Raw genomic sequence first — 14,618 nt, forward strand, 5'->3', positions numbered from 1 at the left:
GGGGTGACTGATGTGTGTCGCTGTGCAGGTGCAGCGTGTAGGGGCAGTACCCTGTCAGTCAGTACCGCATGAGAGATGGCATGTATCCAGCAGAGACACAACACGCTGAATTGCTTGGGCATCAATTCCGTTCTCTGGCTGTGTGAGCCACCCGCGAACCGTGGCATCCAATGCCTGTTAATCCCGGATCACAGGGAGGAGTGACATCGAGCCGACTGATGCTGTTTGGTTGTGCTGGAGCCAAGCCCGCTAGTCGCCAGTCGTGCTTTCTGGGGTTGTGTCTCCTGCTGCAGTGATTCTGGCAAGAGCGCGCGTTACGCGCTGTGCGACTAGTGGTGTTTCTGTGCTGTGTATGTAGGAATGCGTGACTCGAGACGCGGGGTGTGCCACTTCCGGCATGAAGCCTGCCGATGTGACGAAGATGACAATAGTGACGACTGCGAATTTTCTGGTCTGGAGAGGCTGCTGATTATTCACATCGTCCATCGTGGTACTCATGTCGCCGATGCTGTGGTGTGCATCACCACCTTGACGAGCGGTGTAGGCAGTAGCTGTGGAAGCTAGTCTTTCATAATGCATTGATTTAACGACAATCGTTCGCGGTGACCTTGATGACATCAGACCCGCTGAACTCAAACGGGTCGCGGTGTGTCAGGGCGTGCCTCATTGTTGGTATATGTGGGTCAGTAGAGTGCCAGGGACTACGAACCGTGTGTTGGGCCAGAGGCCGACTTCGGAGCCGTCACCTTGTTGGTTCGGGTCGGGTTTTTTCACTTCGCTATCCGTCAAGGTGACGTAGTAAGAATGATGTGTTGGAACATTTGCATGGTGTGTATGTTAGCATTCTGGGTGTATCGCTGTGTGCTGAAGTATTATGTGATCATTCGCTTCTCCTGTCTGTCGCTAATTATGTTGACCAGCCTCAGCCGGTGAGATGCTTCGCGTCAACTTTGTTGACAGTGTGCACGCGTGACCTCCAGTTAACTGTCGGTGCTTGGTTGCGCTGAAGGTGAAATCCAAGCCCACCAGGCGTGCCTTCGCGCGTAGCGCATGCGGCTGCAGTGAGTCTGGCAGGGGTGCGCGTTACTCACTGTGCAACTAGTGGTGTTTCTGTGCTGAGCATAGAGGAATACGTGGCTCAAGTCGTGCGGTGTAATTTTCCAGGCATAAGCAAGAAGCCGTCGAGAGCAACAGGCATCGATTCAGACTTTGGCGGTACTTTCGCCTGCAAATGACTCGCGCCGTGAGTTGAGTCATTCATGTAGGCGATGCTGCGATGTACACCACCAGCACGAGGAGTGGTGGAGACGGCGGCTGTGGATGCCAGCGTTTCATAGTGCATTAGTCAACAGCGATCGTTGGCAGCACAGTTGACGACCTCAGCACGCCGAGGTCAAGCGCGTCGCTGCATGTTGGGACAGTTCCAACCTGTTTGCATACGTGAGTCAGCAGAGTGCCAGCGGCGACAGAGTGTGTCTGCGGCGAGCGACTGTTGTGCGATACGTCACACCGTTGCTTGGTATCGGATGTTGCCTGGTGTTGTGTAGGAAGCGGAAGTAGGATCACCAGGCTTGCTGTTGGATCGACAGAAGTAGGTGTTCAGCAGAAGGACAGTTTGCTTATTTGCGTGGACATCGATTCGGTTCGCTGGTTGTGTGGACTTACACGCGACCAGCGACACGCAATGCATGGTAACACCGGATGACCGCGTCACGGGGAGGAGTGACATCGAGGCGAGTCACCGTGTTTGTTGTGGATGCCGTGGAGGCAAGCCCACCAGTTGTGCCTTCTGGGGTTGTGTCTCCTGCTGCAGTGATTCTGGCAAGACCGTGGGTGAGAGTTTGTCGGACTAGTGGTGCATGTGATTAGGACACAAGTCTTTTTCACGCGGGGCGCGCGGTGTGTTTTAGTAGGGGTGAAGGAGATTGAAGTGATGGGGATGTTATGGAGTCTTTGTATTTGTTTTTCCCAAGTCAGCAGAAGGGTAGTTTTCTCATGCGAAGGCGTGTATTCGCGTCAACGATGCCGTGACATTCATGACGACGTCGCGTGGCTGAACGGGGGAACAGGAGCTGCTAGATATCATGAATGTAGTGTCGTCTCAGACCTCGTTTGCCCTCCACCTGACGCGGATAGCATCTGTGTCGGCAAATGTGGGTCAGCCCGGAGGCTGCCACCGTGACCTGTGCGGACGGCGACTGGGTGTCACCGCGGGTGCACTACTTCGTCTAGTCATGATCCGCATTTTGTTGTTGATCAGTAACAAGACGTACGGTTTCCGGTTATGACACTATAAGCAGGAACCCGCAACTCCATGTCGAATAGTCCTTCTATCAGCTACACCCAATAGTTGTTGCTCGTCGCAGACTGCTCAGGTGACGCATGTGAGGACTTGCAGATAATTTCAGACATTGGACTAGCACCGCTGGTGTGTGGGCGACTCTGGTGTGATGGTGAGGTCATGTGGATGCATAAATATCACTTTAGCGTATGGTTGTAACGAAGTAAGAGACGGCGATGCGGGCGCGGTAGAGGGCGCGATATAGCTGAAGGCAGTCATATGAAGCGTTTCGTCGAATGTGGGGTGGGGTGACGTCAGTGGCGTCGTTGCCGTGGTGTGTAGCCTCGCTCCGCCCGCAGTGGAGGCAGCCTGGAGATTGGCTGCCAGGTCGGTTGCGGTGGCGGAGTCCTCGTGGTGACACTGTGGGACGGGCAGGAGGGGTGTGCACAGTCTCGATGCGAGTGAGAGAGTCAATGTCGTGTTTATGGCGGAGCCGTCGCTGAATTACGGTGAGGTATTCGTGTTATTCACGCTGCGTTACGCGATCGTCACGGACATCTTGGTTGCTGGAGGGTGCAACAGGAGCGGCCAGCGTTTCGTGGTGCATTGTGCGGTAAGGGGTCGTTCATAGCGGATTCGGTGGCAGCAGCGGCAACTCAGGACAGCGGCACGTACGGGGGTATGTTGCTTTTTGCCGGTGTCACAGCTGTCGAGAAGTTAGGTACAATGCTTTGGATAGTCTGCTTCGCAGAACTTTGACTGGTTGTTTCGCATCTCCAGTTCCTGCTTCAGTACATAGTTTCTATGTGTAACCGCACACCGTGTCGGTTATATACGATACCGGAGAAAATGTGTAGTGTCCGTTCAACATTCGTTTGGCAATGTTAGCATCAGGTCGACTGTGGTTCGTGATTGGGTGCAACGGGAACAAGCTCAGTAGACAATCTTGATTGTGGTGCAGTATGCTTTATTACAGTGATAGTGGTTGGAGGATTTGTGACGCCACTAAGATGAAAGGAATGTAGGCAGTGGCAGGACTTTGTTTTTTTTCCATGGAATCGACAGGGAGCCAAGCCGTCTGTTCAGGCGGAGGCTCCGAGTGATGCTCAGAAATGGCTTCAAAAACGGAGTGACTACTCTTCGTAATGGTGAACATCAGGTGTGACACGTTGTGGAATGAACGAGATATCTGGTATCTTCTTCACGCTTCAATGACAGTCCATGGGTGTCACCATGCGAGCTTTGGACTTTTTACATTTGCGATGACCGGAAATGTTTCTCGTCTAAGGTGGTGCCTTTTTCCATGTTATACGACAGTCCCAGAGGCTATCTCTTCTCAGTCGTTTTCCTCAGATTTTAAATCGTTACCTGGGAAGAAGAGTAGGCTCCTTGTCATCACGGATACTTTACGTGGCTTATCCGTCTTCATTTACATGTTGCGTGACTCGCAAGATACCGTACAGTTATTTCCGGACCGGACTTGATGCGCATGCTTGATCCCTGCACCGACGTTCGATATGCTTCTTCAGATCACCACACTAAGGCCGGAAGTTGTCGTTGGTTGAATTAGTCTTTCTTCTCTCTGTTGCATGATCTTGCACTTGTCCGAAGGAACCCGTCTCCTGTAGACCTAGCCCCTAGACGCACCGGTTGTTTATGCCGTGCAAAACTGGTCCAGCATTATTCCAGCTAGGGAGGGAAGGAACAGTGGTTGTTACCCAAGCGTAGATACGCAGCTGCATTGGTGAAAAGCAGAGGATATTCCCGCTGAACGACGAAAGCGCTGAACTCTGCGGGAGAGAGTTGGAGAAATTTGCACTTTTGCAACGCCATCCAATCGTTGACTGACAAGTGATGGCTCGGCCAGAGTCGACTTGTGCAGGCCGTGGTGTTGGTTTCGTCCTACCAGACCTTGGGGACGAGCTGGCCAAACAGAGAGAGTCGTAACCACATACAGTTGAAGAAGGAATGACTCAGTGTTGAGGACTTACCAGAAGGCGTCAGGGGAGACGGAGGCACACAAGAGCTGGATTCGCGCGGCAAGCAATGGCCGGGCCTGTCCTGGCTATGTACGATGTGCTATGACTAGTAGCGTGGTCGCGGGAAAGGATGATGTAGTGTTGCCAGACAAACGCCCACTGTGGAGAATTTTGCTCGGTCCACCGCGTGGATGAATTGTTTTGCCCTTTCCGGTAACTGAGCATCACGCAGACGGTGGTGGGGTGGGTATGCATTGAAGTTGTGAATGTCCGTGGGTTGCTGCGCTCTGTGGCTACCTCACGCGCGTGAATCCCAACATGTATTTTGGATGGATTCGCGAGGTCGCTTGTCAGGAAGGCCTTTTGGGAAGCGGTCGTGCGTGGCAAGCGACAGGTGCATGGATGGACTGCCTTTGGGGGCGCTCATTTATTAGGAACGAACAAACGGCCAAGGCAATAATCCAAGCACGCTTCTCTGGATGGCGAGAGTCTTTTCTTTTTTTTGTTAAGAACCAAGGGCAGCCAAACTGAGGCGAAACGTGTTTAACGAGCCACAAGGACGCTGGTAATGGATAACCAGGCACATTTCTCCGTTACTTCTGTGGCCGACCCTCTAATGGATTGAGCAGCTCCATCGTGTCTCGTTCCACGCTATTCTGAAAGAGCCACCGCCGCTTGTTTTAGTGAACCATAAACGACATTGATGCACTTAGGTGTGGCACGATACGTGTGTGACGTGTTTAAACGGAGGCGGAGAAGCACATTTGCCTTCCGTGCTGAGAGGCTGCAGTGGAATATGTGGCAGGGTCACCGGCACATCGGTGAAGAGGCTAGGTTCACAGAAGCGCAAATGTGGAAGCGTAGTTCATCCCTTTGTGAAAACGCTGTTGCGGGGGCACGTGAGTGATGTGTCCTGTGTCAGCCGACACTGTTTTGTGTCACCTGACAGTGCCAGCGTGTCGTCGTCGGACGTTCCTAGATGAAGACACTACGTGACTTGTGTGTGGGCAGAATCTGTGGGTGCTGGTAACTCAGGATACATCGGAGAGCAACGCTATGTCCATGTTGCAGCTTGCGAAGAAAGGGGAAAACTGTGTTAGTGACGAAAACAGATGAAAGGGTCTTACGATAAGCATGGCAAGTTTGACGTGCAAGTGAATCTTTGTTTTGGGGTCTTTCTTTTCTCGTAGGAACAATGTGGCGGGAAGTGGAGGAATAAGCAACACAAATATTTTGTTTGCAAATATATGGAATCGTCGTACGATGGCGACAAGCACCTGCGTATACAAAAAATGTCACGCATGCCAGCCTAGACACAATGTTGTATCGTGTCATCATCATCTGTGTGAAACATGTATTTTCCTTGAAGTGTTTTCGTTTGTTTAATGTGTAACAGATATCACCGTCATATGTGCATAGGTGAGGCATGAACAAACAAGCGCCAGACTCGATCACTGAGCCGTGAAAGTTTAGCGCACGTTTTATTCGCATGTGGAATGTCCACACCAAATCGGAACCCTTAACCCATTACCGGCTGTGCGGCGCTTGCTCGCACGCCCGTCCTCATTGTGCAACAACAGCACCAAATCAGTACCACCCCTCGACGCACGCGCAGGCGCAACAATATCACTGATCTCCTGCCAAGAAACATGAGTACTGATATTTGTTTAGCCTCTTTGAAGCATTCCTTAGAGTTTAGCAGTTATTCACTAGAGCGTTTTAGTGTCCATTCTCCGAGACTCATACGGTTCACTCGTTAGGCAATTTTAGGCTCCATCCTCTCCGGTTTTTTTACGGCCTTTATCCTTCATTCTCCCGGGTCTTTAGGGCTTCCTGTGAAGTTCAAGCTAGCGATGGTGCCCCGGGCTGCAGGTGCGCTCATCGACAGTGCCTAGTTCACCGATCTGTTGTCTGAATAAGCCGTCCTCTAAACGCTCCAAAATGTGTTGCTCTTTGCTCGCACAGGCGCCGGATGATGATGCAAGCACTCCGGAGTGATACCATTTATCGGAATATGTGGGACTGTGCAGGCCGAATAGCGGTATGACAATGATGTGTAGTCCGTAGTTATAATGCACTACCTGCGGCTGGTGCTCTCTGTGGGCACGCGCCTTGAGAGGTACTGGCCCGGTCGATGGGAAAGGTTTCTGTTAGGCCGGCAGTGTTATGCTGCGACCAACGAGCCCGGCGTTTCTTGTTTCTTGTGTTGGTAACTCTGTTGTCACAGCCCCTCGAAACAGCCTGAGCTGTCGCTGCTACTTTCCACGAATCGGCAGCCACTGGCATCCAAGTCAGGCCGCCGGTTGCAGGTGGAACTCTCGAGAACTGAGATACAAGTGGCATCTCCGTGTCAATGGAATAGGAAACCTTGAACGCAGTGGGACTACGGTTGTGTGACTACATCATGCCACGTTGCGTTTATTTTGGTTGTGGTTGCTCAGAGAGAAGAAGGGGTTACGGCATACTACAAGGGTTGTGCGAGCAACATTGTACGAGGTGTAGGTTGCGCGATTGTCCTGGTCCTGTATGATGAAATGAAACGATTCGTTGCGTCGTAATCCTTCTAGGGTATTCATCTGAACAGTCTGTCTGCTCATTGCTTTTAGTCGTTACGTTGAATTATTAGTCTTTTGTGACTAGTTTCTTGGCCTCTCCTGGTGTTTTTATTTTGTTCCCGCGAAACCAAATTCATCCCTTCGTCAACACGTGTGGCGTAATTGTGAGGCAACACGATTCGATCCCTTTGTTCTCCCCTGAAGTTACTTCATTCTCCCTGAACCCGAACCCACCATGTTCTTCGGTAAATGTATTCATTTTCCAAACCTCGAGGCACTAGCCAGTCACGGTGATCTCTGTTTCTCTGTCTCAGTTCAAATCTTTCCGGCTTCATGAAGTGACAAGAAGCTCGACAAATCTCTAAACTAGGAGGTATCAGTAGGAAATGCACAAACCGAGCGTGTACACCACATGGAGAACAAGTGCGTTTCAGCCTACGTTCGCCCCGCCCTAGAACGAACTCAAGTGTGCAGAAAAAGTCGCCCCAGTCGCGCGTTGTGTTGATGAGATTCTACTTGCCTCTGGACCAGCGAAGCGGCTTACTACCGTCAACCAAAACCAACTGTCACGTGAATCTGCCTTCCTAGTTACGCACACGTTACACTCAAGTGCTTGAGCACCTCGATGGCGACCTACTTGGACGACATATGTTGTACGCATCTTCGTGCAGCGGTCCACATGTCTGCTACCAGCGCTGTTATACGCTTCCCCATTTGCTCCTGAAGAGGTATCCGTGGCTAGAGGGAAGAAGCAAGCTATGGACGTCCTTTTTTCGCAACAAAGCTGCTGCGTCCCTAAGGCATCCGCAGTGAAGCCGGACAACACATTTGACTCCCTGGATAGTCCATACAGCCGTCACCGACCTGGATCCACACGTGGCAGTTCAAGGAACACAAGCCGTGAACATTGGGGAAGCGGTTTCACCGTGTTCACACATAACTCTAATTTGTGGTTGTGTCAGACTGTGAAAACAGTACCAGTTTTACCTCCCTATGATGTGTCACTCTACCACGGTAGGCTGACCAACCTCATGTGAAGAAACTGCGTAGAAAGCTAGTCACGACCAGTGAAGAACGAGAAACTACCTGCTACGGTATAAGGCAGTTTCGAGTCCGTTATTGCTTATCGTTAACTCCCACAGGAATGGTTTGTCACAAACCAGTGGAAAATGTAGTGGAACGAAAGGTACCGTTGCACGTCACACGGTAGAGCAGCATACTGTTTGCACAGTTGTAATCTAAGTCCAGACGGTGAGGGTTAAACCCTATGCATGACGTGCCTCGGAACGTCGAAACGTCAGATTTAGCCTAGTTCCTCAGCTCATGGCATCCTCTGCATCAGTTCCCGCAAATACGTTTGGTGTTTCTTAACGCGTTAGACGGTCAGAGGATACCGCAGCAGTCTCCTGTGGGAAGGGAAGCGTTGGACCAGTCAACAGGAGGAACACGCTGACGACAAGCACGGGTGCGCTACTGTTGCTTCGCATGTGACTCCTGCAGCAGCTGCCAACTTCCTACTTCAAATCGCAGTAATGGAATGTAAATCATTCGCTGGTGTGTCCACGTGACGACAGATTTAACATTGTAGAGGGTGGCATGTTCAAGTGTGTGTACACCAGAGAGCACGCTGCTAGGAACCCGTAGCTGCCGGCTGACCGCAGAGCAAAGGTGATCCTCGTTTATGGAACTCTCAGCTTATTCGTCCACGAGTATAGAACTACCGCCCCTTAAGGTTATTTGACTGAATGATCAAACAATGCCGCGGCTCTATTCGTTCGTCGTCGCATGCTGGCTGGCACAAAGTTCGCGTTCGGTGGCCCACCCAGTCGATGATATTGAGCCAGAAGCTGAGCCTCCCGCTGTGGTTTATGAGACCTCGGATCCCCACGAGTGAGTCATGTTCATGAGCGGAATTGGCTAAGCGGAAGTTCAAATGAAAAAACTGTTGTCCAGCACAGCGATAGGCTCGATCGAGGCAATTCTGAAGCAGCAAGTACAGGATAATGTGGCAGCAAACAACCGAGATTTCTCACTATCCTCAGGGGGCACAACCCCTTACACGGGCAATGCAGCAGCTGCTGCCGATGAGGCTCTGAAGCAAATACTGACAGCAAATGAACAGAAGAAAGCTCGTGTTGCTGAAGAACGCGACCACATCGACGAGGAGCGTAGTCGCCATTCACGCCGTATGATGGAGTTGGAGGACAAGCTCCGCCAAAGCCTAGACAAACTTCAAGAAAGAGAGAATAACATTTATGCGTCAGAGCATAAGCTTGAATCACAGCTGGAGAAGGGTGAAAAAGAACTGAAAAATCTCGATCACAGAGCGGCGGAAGGACGTTTCCTCCACAAGAGAATACACAAAAGTATCATCGAGGGAGAAGAAGGGAAGCTGAAGTCGAAGTACCATGGTCGAATTCACCCTCATCGGCATGAATTTGCGAAATAGAAATAGTCAAAAGTGCAGCAGGAAATGGTATCAAAAAGGGCCTTTGAAACTCGTGGATTGTTACGTCAAGCCACCAGTGCCATGTGCATCGAAGGCAATGAGAACATCTTGTATAGTGCTCGCGGTTATCACTTATGGGGCTTCATGAAACAAAGTGACTACGGTGGATTGAGGTAGACAAAGGACCTGTCTTTTTTTCTGTTCACATGGACCTGCTGCCACCATGTTGCGCCGGGCTGCAGACAGTTTCAGATCGCTGCTACCTTTGTCCGTCGGCTGTCTTTATTCTCTGGAGGATATCTAATTTTCCTTTTTTCTGTCGCTGGCCGGAGGACAGCACGTGTCTTCTGCGCGAATGTGTTTGCCCGGAGATAAGGGTCCACGGGGTCTTAGCGTCGTAGCTGCATGGCGGACGGCGCAAACTCTGCACGCATTCTACTGAAGAAGGAACTGCATGCATATTGGAGAGAGCTGTTCGTCTGGAAACTAAACGCATGTGCCTTAACTGCCTTCAACAGAGCTCCGCAATTCTATACGCATAAATAGAGATGGCAGACGGAGTCAGTCAGTTTGACTCAAGCCATCGTAGGTAACGTTGTCGGCCGAGAATCCGTTCATGAATTGAAAAACGGAGAACACTTCCCTGGTGAGGCAGCGTTAGTCCCCCGTGTGTCTCTACGGATAGACGTACAATCTTCCCACGGATTCTATACTGTTTTCTGGATCAAGCAGGAATTTGTGATTGTTGTCCCTTCGTCTTGATGAGATTCACCCCAAACGGTGAAGCATACATCCAGGAGGGTCGTCGCATCTGGGGGGTTGACTGGCGGTGAGAAGAGAATGATGCATTTGATTCAGAAGAAATGTCCGGGGTTCCCCCCCGGTTTCCAGCTCCCCTGTCGACTGAAGGCGAGACGTGGGCGGCTATTCCGTCATGAGTCGTGCACAATGCTGTTCTCCGTTGCACTGTGCCTGACGGCTCTTGCGTCCTTCGTTCCTTTCGAGTGCTCTACACGTCGGATGCGCACAGCATGGGCGAACTCCGTTCTGGGTCTTGAGACGGATCCTGAAAGGAGTGGTACGTACAGCGGTGCTACAGAACTAGACAGCGGTGCTACAGGAGTAAACGACACAGCTCTCGACATGGTGCGTGATACAAATGCCGACACACCATTGGGAGAACGGGGCAAACGTCCAAGCGTCGCCGCGCGTCTTTCAAAGATACAACTCTCCGGAAAACGTCGTCGAATAGTGGCTTCTGGAATGTGAGTCAAAACGCAGCTTTGGAACGGATTGACGTCAATGCTGCCCGTGCTTAGCGGGCTCTTGAACGCGGCTGCAGTAAGAAGAACGCCTCGAGTGATAAAACACGCAAGAACTACCTAGCATTCATTGATGGATAATTTGTCGACCTCATTGAGGCGCCCGCTGGCATCTTTCACCGTTCATGATCGATTGATAGACATATCCGCAACGCCTTTCCCACAAATGGCAGAAAGCGTTTCCTGGTGTATCTCCTTCGAGGAAGAGGGATCCGTAAAGCGCGCGTGAAGTCTGCTCGGGCGGTTGCGGCAGAACGACCAATTTCTCTACCGTTCCGGCTACGTAGAAGGCAGGCAGCCAGCGTTTCTGTAGATATTTGTTTATGATGTACTGAAGCGAACGGGTTCAACCAAGATACCGATGAGAAAGTGAAGAAGATACCATGTCTTTCCAATTACTAGGGGAGCTAAGGGAACCGCTACTATGTCGAGCATTCGACTCGTCCCATTCCGGTTCGGTTTCCGCGGCGCTGGCTCTATGACGAATCATATCAGTTGACAAATCATGGTTTTTTCCATAAAGATGGCAAATCAGTGCCACACAGACCCTGCCCACGCTGCTGATACAGCGGACAGAGAAATGAAGCCCGCGGTATGGTTGCTGACTAATGCAAATCACTTTGTTAAGCTTCACCTCACGAATCCATGGGCGCGTGTTGCTCGGATCATTGTCACTCTGTGCAGCTTCTCGGTGTGGCATCCCTGCAGGGGGATGTTGCAGACACAGTGGAGTAGAATGGACAGATATGTCCGAGGTACTCGATTTGCGCCGCAACCCCAGAATAGTATTTTCTAGTGGCGAAGCGTGAAAGAAAGTGGCTCGCAAGGGAATGCAAACACCGTCAAACTACCCTTGTCTGGAACATATTCTCTCCCCGGACTTGTGTCTTCTGTTATCAAAACACTCCTCTGGAGCCCTGAGTTTCCTAGCGATGAAGCAGTTGGATTGAACCTTGGGAACTGTCACCCGTTGTCGATGTTCTATGGTGTCATATCTACTTCTGAATCGCTGTTGCCTGGGCAGCAACGTGGTTTGCAAATTCATAGCGCGAGGCAGTCGCTTCACTGTATGTCACGAAAAGAAGTATTGTTGCCACGCGAATGTCGACGGGCAACAACGCAAGGGGGACAGCTCTGTCTGTCATGTTGTGTAGATGTCCTCATCGGTTTTTGTTTGTTTCTCATGCGGGCGCAATTTTGCAGCCTTGCAAGCATCGTGCTTGCTGTCCTCCTCGGCACCATCTTTCTCAACTCGGGCAGAAATTTGCGTAAAGCAACTGCGCCAGCTTCAAGTAAGCCATCAACTGTATGTCTCGTGAACGCTCGGAAAACCCCTAAACGTGTACCGGAAGCGATGTTACGGTGAGGGCCGTGCTGCATTCTGCTTCAGTGGTTCAGAGTCACAAATGCTCTAGATACTCTTGGGCCATCAAACGTATAGCGTTCGTTTGATTTTCCTTTGCGTATACATTCAGGCGTCGGCGTAAGTTACGGACGGCACCACCACGCTAGTCTAGCAACTCCACATCTCCACACACATTTTCAGACGGAGTGCAAGCCGTACGGTTGCGATTTACCCTGATTGCTGTGGCTGTTGCTAAACTTCTTTTCTGTAGTTTGATGCCAGATAGCGACGTCTGTTGGGAGTAGTGCGCATGCAGATCGCCATGCATGATGATGGACGGCTGGAAGCACAGGGGCTCGATATTCGCCGGTCACTTCGCACCATTCACGCTCGTGATGGCTTGAACCTCATGTGTGTTGTTCCCATCTTCATGGATCCGTCTCCACCAGGCTACAGGTAAGCACCACCGGCTTGCAGAAGCGAGTCTGTTTTACCGATTCAGAAGGAGACATGATTGAATCACTTTTCCGGAGGACCTCTTGTTCTTCTGTCCTTGGCGATATGAAGCGAGAGAGATTTCGCCGGTTAGGGCTCGGCGAGAATTGATATTTTCTGAGTCTGAGAGCACAAGGTGAGATAGTGCTTTCGATATTGGAGCAGTCGCATGTGAAGGAATTCTCTGCTGCACACGGCGCTTTCCTCCAGCTAGATTCACGAAATGCTTCTATCACGTGTCCACTGTTTCTCCCCGTCGAATCTGACTGTTGCAGTGGAGTTCTTGACGTCAGGGTGAGGGTGCCGAGTAGGGGCAGCAGTCCCATGGGCGGATTGGATGCAAGTGATCATTCTGTTGTCCCGTTGGGCGCCTGACCCAGGCCTCGAATCCTTAAGTCGAGGTTGCCATCGTGGAAGTCCTTGATACGAGCAGAGGCTGTAATACCTCCGGCGACGTTTTGCACCTGTGAACAGTGAACCCGTGCTTGCATTTATGATTTCATATGCTGATTCAAACTGTTGGCGTTTGTAGCGGACTCATCCGAACGTGACAATGCTCCAACAATGAGTTTAGACTGATCGACTTTAAATACGCAGTAAACTGACCTGGATGCTTGCGTCTGCGACGATTTGCAAGCTTGCCGATAGCATACCACAGTGACATCAACATGTTCCGGCAGGAGTTTCTCTTAAGAGCTGGTTTCAGCCTTTTGGGAGACAAGGTGCTATCGGCCTCTTGGAGCGTCGTTAGCACACCTGGATGACCAGCTTGGCTTCTGCGGCGGCCCTGAGTGTTTCGATGTGGTGCCAGCGAGTTCGATCGCAGCGGCCATTGCCTGAAAAATGGATGACAACCACGTGCTAAGGTGTTCGTTCGGTGGAATGCTAGTCTTTCCACCAGTTACTGAACGAGCACAAACAACGAGCCTCAGCATTCATTTTAATGCTGCGCACATTGTTCCGGCAACATCACTGCAGAAAGTCGTGGACGCACATAACACAAAGCTGCTTTACGGGTCGGAACCGAACGAATCTTCGCTGCCAGAGATGAAGAGAGATATGTCGCTGCTGCGGGTGACATGGTAGGATTCGTGACTGTAGTTTACATTTTGTTGTATACTCGGCAACTCCACAAGGTAGTTACATCCTCCTTGTGCGTGAACTATCACTGCACTATTCATGTGTTGTGAGCGTCCTCAGGCTCTCAGACTAGAGAAAGGAATCGACGTGCTCGTGAGCACTCTTTCTGCGGTGGCGAGGCGTATCGTCTCTCAGCAGACGTTTGAACGATATAAGGGGCCGCGCTTACTGATTGAACTGCTGTGCATGCCACTGGAAGATATTAAGCTGCGTACCACTTTTTGTTTAGCTGTTTCGTATTCATAGAGTGCTGGTTCGGCCTACGATAGAGAACGACTACCATGTGAAAGTGGAGGTGTCGGGAACTGGACGGGGGCGAAAACATTCGTACTGTACTGCCTCGACGGTGCTTTCAAGCGCTGCTTGTTTTTCGGGAACGATGTGATTGATGCAGTCTGGGAGATTCTACAAGCACTGCCTGATTGATGTGCGCGTTTCTAGTGCTGTCTTAACTGGTTCTCGCGTGTCGGTGAGAATCACGCGGTTAGCTCATATGGACTGGGTGGACTGGGTTCCAGAGGACAGATCCGTTTTTGCCCAGGATTTGTCGCCTGCAGAGGTCTCCTCTCGCTTTTTTCTGCCGAGATATCAGATTTCTTAGGGACATAACATTGCCTCAGGCGTCAGCGATGGTGTCTTTATCAAATGCTGCCTCACAGTGGCTTCGTCCCCGAGGAGGACGTATGGTCGGTTAATTGAGTTGTACTATATGCCAATTGATAAGTCTTTGTTGTGTCCGTTCATGATGTCGCATCGGGGTAAGTCGCCTGGTTTAGGCGGGCGACAGCCACCCCTTCCGCTACTGCCGCGATGCGCGGTCCCGTAGACAACACCTAAATGAGTATTAAGGCGCAAACGAGCATAGGTGGAGGCCTGTGCCCAGTTTCCCGAGGCGTCTGCCAGTCACTGGAACTGATGGGCAGCATGTTCAAGCTCAAAACTTCCTCAGAACTGAGAGACGTTCCTGTTTGCGTGCAGGCTGTCAATCAAAATGATCCAATGATGGTGAGTGCTGACACATGCCTCCTGTGGCACTTGATGACTAAGTTCGC

General features: G+C 51.1%; 4 protein-coding genes across 4 annotated transcripts; all 4 read left to right on the top strand.

Annotated features, from left to right (window-relative positions):
* Positions 1-2,084: 2,084 nt before the first annotated feature.
* Positions 2,085-3,093, top strand: TGME49_244950 (hypothetical protein; the record flags this gene model as incomplete). Its single annotated transcript, XM_018780741.1, has 2 exons — positions 2,085-2,269; positions 2,988-3,093. 2 exons carry the CDS (start codon positions 2,085-2,087, stop codon positions 3,091-3,093), a joined length of 291 nt encoding a protein of 96 aa, XP_018637577.1.
* Positions 3,094-6,232: 3,139 nt separating this feature from the next.
* Positions 6,233-6,818, top strand: TGME49_237700 (ADP/ATP carrier protein, putative; the record flags this gene model as incomplete). Its single annotated transcript, XM_018780503.1, has 2 exons — positions 6,233-6,301; positions 6,702-6,818. 2 exons carry the CDS (start codon positions 6,233-6,235, stop codon positions 6,816-6,818), a joined length of 186 nt encoding a protein of 61 aa, XP_018637578.1.
* Positions 6,819-8,486: 1,668 nt separating this feature from the next.
* TGME49_292600 (hypothetical protein) lies at positions 8,487-9,615 on the top strand. The gene is made up of 2 exons (XM_002372048.2): positions 8,487-8,705; positions 8,769-9,615. The coding sequence occupies exons 1-2, from the start codon at positions 8,572-8,574 to the stop codon at positions 9,262-9,264; spliced, it is 630 nt and encodes a 209-aa protein (XP_002372089.1). The 5' UTR covers positions 8,487-8,571; the 3' UTR covers positions 9,265-9,615.
* A 189-nt stretch (positions 9,616-9,804) lies between these two features.
* TGME49_292610 (Toxoplasma gondii family C protein) lies at positions 9,805-13,639 on the top strand (the record flags this gene model as incomplete). Its single annotated transcript, XM_018782173.1, has 7 exons — positions 9,805-10,529; positions 11,790-11,878; positions 12,062-12,069; positions 12,248-12,387; positions 12,702-12,720; positions 13,405-13,508; positions 13,627-13,639. The coding sequence occupies exons 1-7, from the start codon at positions 10,105-10,107 to the stop codon at positions 13,637-13,639; spliced, it is 798 nt and encodes a 265-aa protein (XP_018637579.1). The 5' UTR covers positions 9,805-10,104.
* Positions 13,640-14,618: the final 979 nt, after the last annotated feature.

This window comes from Toxoplasma gondii, chromosome VI, assembly GCF_000006565.2.
Source record: "Toxoplasma gondii ME49 chromosome VI, whole genome shotgun sequence".
Classification (NCBI taxonomy): Eukaryota; Apicomplexa; class Conoidasida; order Eucoccidiorida; family Sarcocystidae; genus Toxoplasma; species Toxoplasma gondii.